A 16475-nucleotide genomic window follows, 5' to 3' on the forward strand; every position below is an offset into this window, starting at 1 on the left:
CTTCTATTTGAGGAAATTAAATATGTTGCTTAAATAGGAAAGTTCACCTAAAAATGACCATTTGCTTACTACTTATTTACCCTCAAATGGTACATTCTAAACTTTTATACATTTCTTTCTTTTGTTAAATATTAACATAACATTGGTAAAACAAATATTGAAGAAAAGCAGTCATTGACAAAAATACTATGGAGGTCAATGGCAGTTTTTTCCAACATTCTTCAGTATATCTTTCTTTGTGTTCAACAGAAAAGAGAAGCTCAAACAGGTTTGGAACAAGTGGAAGATGAGTATATGATAACAGAATTTTCAGTTTTGTGTGAACTACGCATTTAATTGTGAGTTTATCAAAAGTTTTTTGGCAATCCAGCATTTCCTCATATAAATAGACAGGGCTTTGTCTTGTATCCCTGATATATATGCCTGGGGGTGTTGCAAACATGGCTGCCAAGTAAACAGGATTTCATTGAAAGAGTATACAGAGTATACAGACCTCATGGGTTGTGTTCGCAGTGCCGTTTTAAGGCTTTCAATGGTCTTGTTGCGTTCCTCCTCTTCTTCCTTCTCCAAGGCCAACAGAGTCTTCCTCTGTAAAATATAATGACATGTCATACTTACAAACTGACAACCGAGGACTAGACACAAAACCAAAACTCTCATTTTTTTGTGCTATTGGCTTAAAGAACACCACATTTTTTGTAAACAGGCTCATTTTACAACTCCCTAAGTGGTAAACAGTTGAGTTTTACAATTTTTGAATCCATTCAGCTGATATCAACGTCAGTCTAGAGAACTTTTAGCTTAGCATAAATTCTTAAATCAGATTCGACAATAAGCATCTATAGAAAAATGACAAACGTGTTTTGACAATTTTCCTATTTAAAGCTTGACTATAGGGTGTACGGGGAGCTAATGTTTCTACCCATAAAGATAAACTTCCTGTGAACGGGTAATGTGACTTTTTCCCATTTTATATGATTCCTTTTATAGCATCGATGTTGTAATGTAATTACAATACAATCAGTTAAATAAACTTTGGCATTCATTAAGTTGCTCAAGCATAAAACGAGAGAAAAAGCTGTTTACTCGCATGCGCCCGTCAGAATCAACTGGTTGATTTTTAAAGAAAACAGACCTTGAACGATTTTGCAATGGCATACAGTTCACCAGAAGCGCTTAACCCAAGTTACTGGCTATTTTCTAAGCCAGGGGTTTTAAACTCCATTTATGGCCCAACCTCGCCCACCCTTCGACCCCCAACTGACGTCAAAAAATAACAAAACATATTTTTTTGAAACACTATCATTGTGGTTTTGACCCACCATCTATTGGACGTTTAAAGTACTGCACTATGTACTGTATTACAGTTTAACTTTAGTTTTTTCTCAGTGTGCGGTCAAGAGTAACGCACGTGCACATTATTTCTGGGGCTGATTTAAATGTTGAAATAAATGTGCATATGTGCTCTATTTTTACTAAAACTCTATTTATGTAAACATTCAATGGTCGTTTGATTATTATCAGTTTTACACCACCACATTAAATAGATTTTATTCATTTGCGTATTGAGATTTCTATGAAAACTATGTTAATTTTACTGTTAAAGTAAATGTGAATATATACATACTTTTCCCCTCTCTGTTGTAGTTTTACAAAAATGAAAGATACTAAGAAGAACAATTGCCAGTAAAGTCAGTAAAGTTACCCGAACTATTTCTGCTGTTCTTACTCGATATGTTAAAATTTTGCTTAAGCTACAATTGGTTGGGACAGAATAATTATTATTCATATCATTACTATGAATATTTCCCAAATGTATCCTTATAGTAGTAACTAATGTAAAAATTTCAAAGGTACACTGACTCACTCATTCTGGTCATGCCCTAAAATTAGTTCATTTTGGCAGAACGTTTTTAATATATATATCCTAATTCTGAGGTGTCTCCAAAAGTATCCAATTTTGGCTCTGGTGACAGATCAGGCACAGGCAGTATCTTTGTGTATGATATTAGCAAAAAAAAAAATTTCAGATCATGTGCCTGTCTTGAAACCTGAATTAGGAGCTTATGTTATGTGTTGCCCATGGAAGAAATTAGGTATGGGATGGCAAACAAACTAAACAGATTTTTTAAAATCTGGAACCCAATTATGTTTTATATCAGTAACACTGACTTGTAACTCATACTAGGTGGAATTGGTGTGGCATCTGTAAATTGTTATTATTGTTTTTTAATATCTTTAATTCAATTTTGTCTCTTATGCTTTCTGCATGATATTGTATTATGTTGTGTCCGACTGTTTGCGTATTGTAAAATGGCCTTTTTACTCCTTTTTTTCCTGAAGTTTGTTCTGTTTACAGTATGTTATTGTTTATTTTCTTATGCTAAAAACAATAAAAATGATTAAAAAAAACTCATTATTATGACTATTTAAATGAGAAAATGCTAATTTAAACATCCAGAGATATATTTCAGCAGTTGTGTGAAACAAAAAACATGATGATATGTTGATTTGTGAGAGGTACAGTACACATTCACATGCTTGAAACATCAACATCATGTCTGTTGTTCTAAGATGCATCAATTAAATCACTTTTTTTCTTGTGCTTGATTGTTTAAATGGCTCTCCTATGTAAAGTCATTGACTGAAATGGGCCCCCACCAATTTGAGTTTGAGACCCCTGTTCTAAGCCGATATGGCTAGAAATTATATACTCTTATTCTGCCATAATAATCAAGAAACTTTGCTCCCTTACCATGGCTGCAGCAGGTGCAATGATATTACGCAGCATCAAAAATGTCTTCATGGTTGTAGTTCCTTGCCAATCCTATTCAATGAAATATGCTAAGCTAAGCTAAGCTAAAAGTGTTCCCACCAGACCCAGATGTTGGCTGAATGGATGGAACCAACAATAAACTTGGATAATTTAGGAGTGTAATAGAATGTTACTGTAATACAATGTTTCTAAATAACAAAATATTAAATCAATTAATCAATGAACCATAGATTAAAGGGAGAGTTCACAAAAAAAGTACATTTTACTCATACTCAGGTGGTTCCAATGTGATTTTTTTTATTTTCTTCTGACAAAAAAAACATTATAAAGAAAGTTGCTAACCAAACTTGTGATGGTGCACTTTGATTCTGAAGTCAATTGATAGCAGAGTCTGGTTACCAACATTCTTCAAAATATCTTCTTTTGTTTAACAAAATAACAGTCTCTTGGGGTTTTTTGGGGTGGGAGTGTGCTCTTTAAATAAACTAAAAAAACATTTTGCTGCCTGTTCAAACTACTTATTTAAAAGTTTTTTGGGGGATTTTATGTTTAATCCACTAAAAAAGTTTGTAAAAACGATTAAGTTAACTTAATCGATTTGTGTTAGTATAACATGAAGGAATTGTGTGGAACCCAACATTTTTTACAGTGTAGTATTTGCAACAATTTAAAAATCAAAACAGGTCAAACTGAACAAGCTCATGGTCCAGGTGTTAAAGGATAAAGAAAATGTTTTCAAAAGTGTCATACTTACAGCTGCCATTGAATTAAGCTGGTCGATGTAGAACTCCGGCCAGCTAGTAGCACCTTTATTCTCCTCTTGTTCCTAAAAAGAATCGTAAAGTGTATGCGATTAAAAAAATAAAGAATAAGACACCTAAATAATATCTTTGTTTTTATTTCTTTGGATTGAACACTGGTCTAAAAATGTCAGCATGAGAACACTGAAAAACAAATATAAACATGGCTCTTGTTTTCATTTCAGTCACACGCCATTAATCCACGCGGCCCACATGAGACGCGTTCACACTGATCTGAGAGCAAACAACACCAACATGGCGCTGGGGATAGAGGAATGTGAAACAACATATCAGGACTGAGCAGGGAAAGAAAGTGTGGTTTCGGAATGTTATTAGTAATGACATAATTTGGACGCTTCGATGGGAATGAAACTTTCCCAACTCAACAGCGATGAAAAATGATCATTATCTTGAAAATGATCTTATTTTGATACCGACCAGTTGTGTGAAACCAAATATTCAGCTGACTGAAGTGTGAATTGGCTTATCTGAAAGGCATTTATTTATTCTGTTGCTGCTTTTGCTTTCAGATTATTCTCATATTTTTTTAGAAGCTGGGATTTTTACATTTGTATATACTATAATAGAAATATGATATATGGCCATATATTAAATATCCGTATAGTAATAAAAAATAAATTGAATTGAATATATACATGTATGTATGTATTTGAACATATTTGTACATATTTCATGCTTCCAATTGTAAAAAAAAAAATGTGTAAATAGCATTTTTGCAGAATTTTGAAATATAAATTGGATATATTTTATACAGTTCATACAGGTCCATAAATATTTGGACAACACAATTCTAACATTTTTGGCTCTCACAAACACAATGAAACGAACAAGATGTGCTTTAACTGCAGACTGTCAGCTTTAATTTGAGGGTATTTACATCCAAATCAGGCGAACGCTGTAGGAATTACAACAGTTTGCATATGTGCCTCCCACTTGTTAAGGGTCCAAAAGTAATTGGACAAAATAATAATCACAAATCAAACTTTCGCTTTTTAATACTTGGTTGCAAATACCTTGCAAGTTGTAATTCCTACAGTGTACACCTGATTTGGATGTAAATCCCCTCAAATTAAAGCTGACAGTCAGCAGTTAAAGCACATCTCGTTCGTTTCATTTCAAATCCAGTGTGTTGGTGTATTGAGCCAAAAATGTAGTGTCAATGACCAAATATTTATGGACCTAACTGTATATCTAAAATACAAACACACACTTGTGTCATACATGTAACCTGCATTTAGTGCGATTAGTTTCTGCATCAAATTAAATTTACTAAATAAGTTTATATACATAGAAATCACATTAAATGCCAGCAACTTGTCTTTTTTAAAATGTCAAATAAATAAAATGTCAAAATATGAGAGAAATAATGTCCCACAGTCATTAATGAATGTAATGTACTGAACGGATAAATGGATGGATGGACGTATAGATGGATGGATAGCCCGCTCATGGGTTTACAATTAAGACAGTCCAAAGTAATGAATTCAAAACCAATTGGTAGATCTGTTGTGATTTTTAAAAAAAAATCACCATTTCCCCTGGTATTTCCCACTATTTTCCTGCATTTCCCGCCATTTTCAGTAGAGCACTGTTGAGGAGCTTCTAAAAAAAACAGCTGACTGGCCATTCCATTGACTGGCTGTTTCATTCCATCACTGTTCCAATGATCATTGTTTGACGCTTGATTACTGGAGCCAATCACAGTCATATCTGTTGAGAATGTGAACACAATGGCAAGTGGCACAGGCTGGTATAATCAGATTTTTAAAAAACTTTCAGATTCAGAAACTTATTGGTTAAGTAGTTTATACACCTATATTAGGTTAGATTTAGGTCATGATGTCGGTTGACCAAATTTCAATGTCTAACCAACATCAAAGGACGTTATTTTGATGTCCAATAACAACATCAAATGACATTGATGATTGGTTGAATTTAGGTTGTGTTGGAAAGTTATTAAAATCCAACATCGAGGCAGCACCTTAAATAAATGTCATGCTGATGTCAAAAACTGACATTATTCATCAGGTATGGCAAACAAAATCCAACATCTGATGTACATCATAGTGATAACGTCCACACAATGCCAAGCTGTAACATTATTAGACATAGATACTTGGTTGTTTTTAGGTTGGATGTTGGAAAGCGACCAAAATCGTTGGGTTCTGACGTCAACCCAATTTTCATTTCTATCCAAAATGCAACGTCCCTATGACATTGGGCTACAACTTCAATCTGACTTCATGTTGACACCCTGTGTTTGCTGGATAATTATAATGGGCCTCAAAAATCAAACTAATTCAATGTAATACAAGTTAACACTGTTTAAATCTTAAGATTATTGATTCCCTTCCAAAGCATCTGTACAATGGTTTCCATGTTTTTACATAATGTTGTGTGCATCAAAAGTATATTAAATGCGAATGAAATAACCAAAACAGATTGAATATGCAATTATTTTTACCCTGCATTCATTCCCTAAAGAACATTGCCTCCCCCAACACACTTCACCCAAACATACGACTCTGAAAAAGCAGATCTGAACAGAACATCACGCTCAAAGCCCTGTCAGAAATAGCACACGCTTTAAGTAGGCCAGGAGAGATTCACAGACACTAGAGAAACAACATGAGCCAATACCGCATAAGCACAGCTCTGAAAGACTGAAAATGCAGAAGACGAGAAGGAAAAAAGGGAGCTACGCAGGGAGCAATGAATCAAAAAATGACTGGAACTTGTGAAGTGCGACAACTTCCTTTTCAAAACAAGCACAGTCTGCCCGCTCGGCCACTAATAAGGAGTTTAATTGTAGCTTATGTTCACCGAACACACAGGAAAGGGAAAAAATCTGGCATAGCAATGAGCTCCTTGCAGCAACTGCGTGGGACGCTCGAGCCGTTGGGAAACGATGGCATCTCACAAATGGGCATCTGTTGGGATGAGTGGGGAGTTTTGGATGGTGTCCTGGAGAGCCGTGATCTTCCACCGGCCTGCATATTTCAGCTCAAATCCCCACTCGCCATTTGGCCTTAATGAGCAAAGCACTAATGTGGATCTCTGGCTGGACTCTTTTTCTCAGGCTGCGTATGGAAGGACGTCTCTTTTCCCATGAACGCTTCATTCTCAGACAAACATGTCATTGAGTGACTGAGGTTGGTTCGGAGAGGCTCTTTCTAGGAATCAGCGCTTCAGGGTATTCATTTGAGATAGTTAAGAGTTTCAGAAAATCAGGAATTAGCAGGAAAATGAATCAGTCTAAAAAAGTCTGCACATATCACATAACTGACCAAAAATATCAACAAAATGAGTGAGGTCAGCTCACTCAACCAATATGACAAAATATACTTTAATAAAAAAAATTATTTAAAAAGTTTTTATATCAGACTCTTATTACTAACTTTATTATGCCGTTTAGGAAAACTAAATTTGCTGTAAGGTGTCATAACACAGGCGAAATTCCATGTACACATTACCAAATTATTATCATAAAACATACAATAAATACATTTTTCAACATAGGCTTATTCTGAAAACAGCCCTATAAACATGTCTGGAGACCGCAAATTATGTAGCCAGCTACGTATGGCTGCATTTCATTTTGAAAATGAATGCTACGTGGCGGTATGATGCCATACTTTTTCGTGCTTACCAGCTGACAGCTTACCTCCTTATGAACAAATGTTTATGTATTGTTTTATGTTTTTCTGAGACCATGCTCATTCTGATTACGTACCCCTATATACATTTCTGGAGAGAGCAAAATACGTCCCAGGAGCTACGTTTTTTAAAGCAAGTCTGCCAGAGGGCGTTGTGTACGCTTTTCCAGATCTCAAATTTCTCTTGCGAGTCCGATTCGCCCCTGCTGTTCTCACGTTAATCCACTAGAGGCCTTTGATTGATTTCTTACCACATTTTCAGATTTTACCACATTCTCACCCTGTTATTTACCTGTTTATTTGATTTTTTAGCTTGTTTTTGTTTTACCTGCTTTCAAGGATTGTTCTTCACCAGACTCGAACCCTGTTGTCACAGTAACTCCACTCTGCATCTCAAGTCCGCCTACGTACATGTCAAGCTACTGGACAAACTGGTAACAGCGGAAAAGCTGTCAATAAGGAGGTAAGTGGTCAGATGATATGCAAGAAAAGGAACGGCATCATACTGCCTAGATAAAATGCAGCCATACGTAGCTCTGGCTATATAATTCACGATCTCCAGAAATGTATATAGGGGTACGTTTTCAGAAAAAGCCTATGTTGGTTTCTCTTGAAATTTTCTGCTTATTAAAAATGTATTTAATATTTCCCCCAACATATTTATTATTTTGAATTTTGATCTTAACTTTTTTTTAGTTCCAGCTTTGGCTTTGGTGCTAATTAATGAAGTGTATTTGTACAAATACATTATTGCAAAGCATCCTATAGAAAATATCAATTTAATTTCTTGCATAGACCAATCATTTTGCTTCGCAAGTCCTCAATGAATTGTCAGAGGCCACAGGCAAAAAAAAAAAAATGTTGCTTTGCCTGTATTTCATTCATTCATTTTCCTTCGGCTTTTCATTCATTCATTTTCCTTAGTTGCTTTATTTATCAGGGGTCGCCACAGACGGAATGAACTGCCAAATTATCCAGCAGCTAATCGCTGTTAGTTATGACATTCTGTTTCCTGAGACGTGCATTTCTAAAGGCCCCATATGTATGTTTTCACAGCAAATGCCCTTCCATCTGCAACCCAGTACTGGCAAACACCCATTCATTCTCACATTTACACACACACATACACTACAGCCAATTTAGCTTATTCAATTCACCTATACCGCATGTCTTTGAACTGTGGGGGAAACTGGAGCACCCGGAGGAAACCAAAACAAACACGCAGAGAACAAAACCCACACGTCATTTGGCCTAGCCAGGACTCGAACCAGCGACCTTCTTGCTGTGAGGCGACAGTGCTAACCACTGAGTCACCGTGCCACCCACTTTGTCTGTATTTATAGTTATTTATTTTATTTTGTAACTCTCTGTATGTAGCCATAGACGTGAAAAACCTATAAAGACATTGGTATAAAATGTACAGATTTTTTTTCCTTTTTCATTATTCACATTAAATTTTTGCACTAGCAGCAGTCAATGATGACTACTGCTCTCCAGGTCTAATCTTTCACATCTGTCAGACAGCAGCGGGTCAGAGACTCGCTCTGCTCATTTAAACCCACTTGTCTAAGTATCTGTTGGCTCAGCGCCCAAGAAACTCTGGCAAAAAGCTTGATAGCCCCTGACCTTAATAAAAAAGCACAGCCTTTTCTTCTTATACTGTATGAATACACTGAATGCATCAGCAAAAAAAAAAAAAAAAAAAAAACATGGCATAAGATTACCACGGCACCTGATTATTTGGCAGAAATCAGAAGGCTCTTATTACAGATGTTTAGTTTTCCACAATGGGGATAATTGAGGTGGATCAGATTAATATCCACACTGACTGTCGATATTCGTCCTTCGCCAGGAGCAGGACAGCTGATACTGCAGTCATGAGCCAGGAGAGCTGCACACCTGAGTGCATTGAGAGATTGAGATCAGGGCACAGGTGAACAATCCCTGAGCTCAGCACTGCGTACAGCGAAAAAAGTCAGCAGAACAGTTTGAGAATCTTAAAATAGTCCTCGCCCTTCACAGGGGTTATAGGAGCTCTATAAAGTCCAGTTAACATTCCAGGCACCAGAGAGACAAAAAGTGACTTTCATGACTAAAAAGGTCCATCTTATACTCACATGCAACATTTTTAGAGTTAAAAATGGCCATATTAAGTATTGAAGGATCTCCCATTCTTGGCTTATTATTATTATCATTTACATTATCGATGCTGTAAAAGGTCCCTTTTGAAACTGAAAATAGTTTTATCAATCTTTCGTCTGAAGATTTTAGTGGCTGAACAACTTCTGTGAAGATATCACCCATTTGTAGCAACAACATCTAACATTACATCGGCTTTGCTTGAAGCTAAAACAGCTTTAAAACAGACCATTACCTGTCTAAGCGAAATCCTTCAGCCATTGTCATCCTTTCTCCAACTCCAATATTGATTCAAGATTTTACAAAGTTTTGATTCAGTACAAACGGCTGTGCAGTTGTTCAAATCTGCATTTGCTGACAGACAGATTGAGCTACTTATCGGAATTATGAGAGATGTCGGTCAGACTATTTAATTGGATGAACATTTTTTAGTTTTATGCCTTGCCCAAAATATTAAAATACATATAAATACATTTAGATCATTTACTTTAATCATTAATATTAGACTGTGAAGAGACTTTCAACCAGCACAACAAAAAATGCTTGTGAAGACAATCACCTACTGCAACTTTAACTTTGGATTTGCTCTAACTGAATCAGTTGGATGATTTACTGATTCAAGGGCTCTAGTCTGAGCGAGTCTCTAGTTCATTATCCACTGATTCAAATGATTTGGTCAGAGTGAGTCTCTAGCTAATTACTAACCAAGCTATTGGCAATCAACGTTTTTTTAAGGGGGATGAGCTATTCTATGTCCTACCCTATGAAAAAAAAAACACATTTCAAAGCACATCACGGGTACTTTAATAAAGCTTCATGTATCATAATTTGGTTTTTTGATCTTGACCTGGACTTTTGAATTACACAAACTATTTGTTGTGAAATGCCCAACTTCAAACGGCTGCTGTTTCATCTGGAATATAAGTTTGCTTTCTTTTCAAAAAGGGTTTTTACTGCCCCATCCGGCAATAATGGCCTCTTTGCAGAGCCTGCGTTTGTGTGACAGGTCCATAAAACATCAGATCATAAACTGCAGTACAATGTGCACTTTTATCTAACCAGATCAAAGAAAATGTGAATCTTCATGATGACACCTTCTATACTAAAATAACAATGGATAAAGTGAATGCAGGAGAGTTGGGGGTGTGGGGGTGGGATGGTGTTGATGTGGGTGTAAAGCTTCAGGTTAACACTGTCTGGTCAAGTGATAAACTCTTTTTTTTCTGTTTTGTTCTCCAGTATGAAAAAGAGACAGACCGTCGTTTATGACTCACCTTGTTGAGGTCATTGTTGAACCTGTGATCAGATTGCAACCGGTTTAGCAGCTCTGAATGATAAGGATCGATCAGTGCTCTGAAGTCTCATCTTAAAGTAGTGTAAACATGCGACTCCACTATTAGTTTTACACAAATGTCTCCAGAACATGCCTTTTAGTCTAATTATTTGTATAAATACTAACAGAATTATTACCACTAAATGTTAGCACTCAAAAGTGTGGTGTTAGTAATTTTTTGAAACAGTACTTTTATTTTTGTCATAAAATAATTAAAAGCGATAATAAAAACTACTGTGCTAAAAGATTTCTATTTCAAATAAGTCATGTTTTACTGTATTATTTTTACTAGATAGAAAAACTTTAAAGGTTACTTTCCTTTTTTGTGTATGTGTTGAGCATCATTTAAGACAACATTTGCACCTGTGAGCTTTAATTGTGGGGAAAATTGATCATTTGGAGCTTTTGTCAGCTAATTACACCTTCCGGGTTTAAAATCATTTTTAGGGTGGGATCAAAATTAGAAGATCAAAATTCCCCAGGAATTCATTTTTTCAAATGATGATGAAGAACATATGCATTCTATATTTTTAATCAAGATAAACACATTAAAATAAATGGGCATCACAGTGGCGTAGTGGGTAGCACAATCGCCTCACAGCAATTGCTGGTTCGAGCCCCGGCTGGGTCGGTAGGCATTTCTGTGTGGAGTTTGCATGTGCTCCCCGTGTTCTAAATTGTCCGTATTGTATGTGTGTGAATGCAAGAGTGTGTGTTTCCTAGTGTTAGGTTGCAGCTGGAAGGGCATCCGCTGTGTAAAACATATGCTGGATAAATTGGTAGTTCATTCCGCTGTGGCGACCTCTGATTAATAATGGAACTAAGTCGAAAAGAAAATGAACCAATTAAATTAAAATAAATAAGCAAACTTCCTAAATAATTAATGAAATATTCTGTTAATATATATTTTTATTGTTATTATTCCCATTGTTGTTCTAATTAAATAACAGTTCAATTAACATTAACGTAATTTTTTTAAACTTTATTTTTAGTTAACCGATTCACACTAGGATACACAAGTTTTCAAAAGAGAATGAAAATATAACTTGCACAGTATGGAGTAGCATTTAAAAGCACTTGAGCTACTCCAAAACAGTGAAAACACTCTTATCATGAGCTGTTTATGTGAAAAACAATATCACGTTCTCACAATTTATTTAAAAAAGAAAAGTTATGAACCAACTAGCGAGTAACAGTATTTCATATAATTTGCAACTCCAAGTTTTACTGTCATTTCTGTGCTTGGAGAGCATTTTAGGCCTTCCATCTGCTTTTTACTGACACATGGAATAAAAAAGGCAATGAAAGAGAAGTTGAAGGCTACAACCCGCCAGCTTCCCAGGGTTGACAGACCCATCAAAAGCCTCCCAGTCCTTGCAGATAACATAATCTGCACCTGCAAATGGGGGCCTTCCTGTTTGTTTTGGACCAACCACTGCTTCCCTTATCCTTTCACCCTCCTCTCCCAGACCCAAGCCCTGGGGAAGAGCGCCAAGCCCCTGTTTTACTAGTCCCAGGACGGGCACTGTGCTGAGTCTGCAGAGCTACAGGCGTCTCAAGACAGACAAACTCTTCCTTAATCTCATCCATCCGCTCGCCGTCTTAAATCTTCTTCATTGGTTCCATGTGTTGAATCGTGGAGCTTGACCTCCTGATGCAAGTAGAGCGAAATTAAAAGTGGCTGAAAGACACTTATCAAAACACAGAAACAGCATCCCGATCTGCTCTGATGCGCTTCCAGAAACCGGGATCAGGTCAGAAAGCAGGTCATTTACGAAACATTTACAAAAATCCACTAAAACGAGTCAGTTTCTAGCGCCCTACTTCGCGTCATGCCCTCTTTCAGCTCAGTGTCCCTTGACAATGAGTAAATGGGTCTGTAATTGGGACACAGCATATATGTGGCTATATGAGAAAAGATATCACGGCCAGACAGATGGTCGACCTGTAACCAATACCAGCCTTTGAAGCATTATAACTCGTCATGGATAAAGAAATCCCAGTAGGGTGCTTTATTTTAATGCATTACAATACGGTATATGAAGCATGTGGAGATTCCTTTACTTTTAATGTGCTGAAGCTGGAATAATAATAAAAAAATCTATATATTATATTTCTAGACAACCTAAGAGGTCATAAAGAGTCCAGAATATAGTTGAACCTTGTCCGATTAGCATGCACAGTATCTCCTTACTTATTATACACAATGTAATTAAACATATATATCAAATTTTTAAAAAAAATGCTGTTACACTGCCAAGCGATGTTCAGTGTTTCACTCTACATCCAGCCATAAACACTGCATGGTGTGCAGTAGCATTCACACTGGATACACAAAAAAACTCATTCATTTCAATGGCTTGTGCCATGCAAGGGTGTTTTGTTACTGCAACGTCCAAAGCTAAAAGCAGCAGAGCAGATTATGAAAGTTCAAAACAGTCAATATTCTGCTATGTGGATATTCTGCTCATGTACATGCATACTTATCTATGTATGCACTACATATGATCACCAGAACAATACACTTGTTCCTGGTGTCGCTGCTAAACTAATGCTTCTTGACATATTTACTGTCAATATAATTTTACTGTCAATAAAATGTGGTTACTATAATGGTTTGTGTGGAGTTTTTGTAAATCAATATATTTTAAGTTATTGAGTTCAATTTAAAGTTTCAAAATAACTACATATTATTTGATAAAATTATAAACAACTATTACAAAGTATCATTTCAGTTTCAGTTTTTGGACAAGCACATCTATAAGTTTCAGTTTTGTCCCTGAATTTTTATTTCTGTGCATCCCTAAACAAGCTAATTTTACAAGTTAAGTTTTTAGCACTTTTTTTTTTCTTACCAATTTTAGCTTAGCTCAATATAATCATTTAATCAGATTAAACCATTAGCATCTTGCTCACAATTTCAAAAGAAAATTTTGAATAGTTTACGTATATAAAGCTTGACTAATCTGTATTAGTCAATGCGCTGTGTACTGAGACTGACAGAAATTTAAAAGTTGATATTTTCTAAGTCAATATGGCTAAGAACTATACTCCCATTCTGGTGTAACAAGTGAGGAAATTTGCTGCTGTACAATATTCCATTGCTAGGTAACTTTGTAACAGTTACACATAATATTATTGTGCTTTCTGCAGCCACGGTTAATTTTAAGTGACTTGAAATATGAGCCAAAAACAATTATAGTGTTCTTTTGGGAAAAGTTTTCTTGCAGTCTTTAGATGATCTGGACCAATGTTTGTAAAAATCGGACAAACCACTGAGCATGTTTGAAAAAAGCTAATTTTTCTGAAAGCTTAAAACGGCGGGATACATTTTTTTGGTGGGAAATGACAACTTAGGCAATGAGTTCCAGTATTAAATCAAGTAAATGTTCATTCATTCATTCATTTTCTTTTCAACTAAGTCCCTTTATTAATCAGGGGTCACCAATTAACCGCCAACTTATCCAGCATTTTTTTTACAAAGCAGATGCCCTTCCAACCGCAACCTATACAATCTCATTCACACACATACACTACGGACACTTTTATCTTACCCAATTCACCTATTCATCTTATTCTCCGAGTACGAGCGGGCGCAGCTATTTGAATCTTTTTGGCTGGAGACTTCTGGTCTAATTCACTTCCATTCATTTTTAGACGTTAAAAACAGCTCGCTATGCTGCTTGATGTTGCAAACTTATATTTTCCTATTATATGATTCTGCTTTGTCTGTATAATCACGAACACACTTGTTTGTAGAGCAGTAGTTTGACCATTTTCTGATGATTTTCATACCAAGTCATTTCTTCCATGCTGATCGTAACTTCTAAAACAATCGCAAAAACGAGCGCACTTCCACATTGAATAATGAGGTCAATAGCGCATGTCTATGGACTTGTGGGGGAAACCGGAGCACCCAAAGAAAACCCACGCGAACACAGTGAGAACATGCAAACTGCACACAGAAATGCCAGCTGGCCCACCTGGAGCTTGAACCAGCAACCTTCTCACGGTGAGGTGATCGTACTACTCACTGCACCACCATAATGCTCTAGTAGGGCTGTCAAAATTAATTGTTTCTTCAATGCACCGAGATGCAGATGCAAATAATTTGGTATCGGTTCAGTAATAATCATAACCGGTTATTATGTACAGAATCATTTATCACAAATGTGCTATATGGTGGTAGCTTTATAGTGGTAGTCTTTCACTGACAGGGAAGTACATCAGAACCCAGCTAGGAAAAAATGAAAGCTGTAAACTTTCTCTTACTCTCTGTGGCCCCTTCGACCGAGGTAACTTTTTAATCTCCTCTCTCGGCTGGTACAACAATAACGTTACTTGTGGATCTAGCATGTCTGCAGAGTGAGTTGTCTATCGCCCTCTATGATGGATCAGCTGAGCGCAGCAGCTGTTTAACATCAGTTTAGCACCAGAGCCGTGCTGACTTAGAACCAATCACAGCTTTTTCTGTAAAACGACTGATCAATCACAGGCTTTTAAAAAAACTCAGTCGACAATGCTCAAAAAGCAAGTGGGATAATATTTACGTTGTTTATTTGCTATGAATGCTCATGTTGTTCTGTGCATGTGCTCTCATGAATGTCTTTTTTGAGCAGGTAAAATTAAAGGTACAGTACATATACGGTATCTACCCTCTTGTTTTAAAGGACAAAATTGCATTACAAATAATATATAAATATGTTTAGAAATTATAAACTTTAATACAAGAGTTATTGTGTTGCTAGGTAAAATATAAAATCGTGTTTGGAAAGCATCGACAATGCACTGTGATGCACCGAGATATCAAATTGAACCGAATCAATGGCATGATAATCGTAACCGAACCGCGACACCGGTGTAGGTTCACAGTCCTAAAATCCATTAAACAATAGCAGGTTTTAGGTGCAGCCACTGCTTGGGTTTGATTGGATCTCTACGCTTCAGTGCGATATAGCACATATAACTCGCACTGAATGCAAACAAAGCGCCTTGAGTTTAGACCTGTAGGACATGTCACCTCAGTGTGCTTTCTATCACCCTGATGTATCGCTGTCACAGCTCTGCCAGGTAACCACTGACCACCCACACTGTCCTGATAACACATGGATTCACATCAGAAGAACTCCTTGGCAGGACTAGTCTCTGTGGCATCATGGAGGGTCTGATGTCATTAATGAACTCAGATCCACATTGGTGTTACTCTGCTCACTGAGGATAAATAGTATGACTTGGCCTTGTCATATCCTGCATTCCCAAACATGCAGCCAAGGCCAGTATAAATGAATAAGTGTGATTTCATAAAACAGGATTTGCTTGTTAACAAAACATTACGGCAGAGGATACTGAAAGGATAAAGCGGCGGGAAAGGCAGACCCGTGTGTTGAACTCGCATTATGGCAAATGTGCAAAATTCAACATGGACCCAGTAAATTCCTCTGTTCCCATTGCAAAGCAATCATTTCTGAAACTTTTGCTTGAAGTTGGTGAACTCTACATTTTGAATGCTACTCTGAGGACTAGGGCCAATGACTAGTGTTTGTCAGTATATTCACATTTGTCGATCACAGTTTTGTGATTTTCTGTTCTTTTATGGCCAGAGATTAGTTAGTTAGATAGTTTAGTGGGAAGGGGTTTATTTAGATCGTTTTGTTATATTTATTTCTTTGTTTAGGCAACACTCCTGTTTTTAGGTTTATTTCGGTTATTTAAAATTACATTCTAAATTCATATATTCATTTTTTGATATA

At 36.4% G+C, this 16475-nt stretch overlaps 1 protein-coding gene across 39 annotated transcripts in view; it reads right to left on the minus strand.

Moving 5' to 3' along the window:
* daam1b (dishevelled associated activator of morphogenesis 1b) overlaps positions 1 to 16475 on the minus strand; it is a 186042-nt gene that overhangs the window by 68333 nt on the left and 101234 nt on the right. For all 39 annotated transcript variants that reach the window (XR_015517748.1, XR_015517746.1, XR_015517747.1 and 36 more), the window contains 2 exon segments: positions 3531 to 3602; positions 494 to 588 (listed from right to left, as the gene is read on the minus strand). Coding sequence is in view for 5 of the 39 variants with exons in the window: in XM_087297240.1 (XP_087153366.1) it covers positions 494 to 588; positions 3531 to 3602 (167 nt within the window). In the remaining 34 variants the exon portion in view is untranslated.

The sequence above is a fragment of the Danio rerio genome, chromosome 20, assembly GCF_052040795.2.
Source record: "Danio rerio strain M-AB ecotype USA chromosome 20, GRCz13ab, whole genome shotgun sequence".
NCBI classification, from domain to species: Eukaryota; Metazoa; Chordata; class Actinopteri; order Cypriniformes; family Danionidae; genus Danio; species Danio rerio.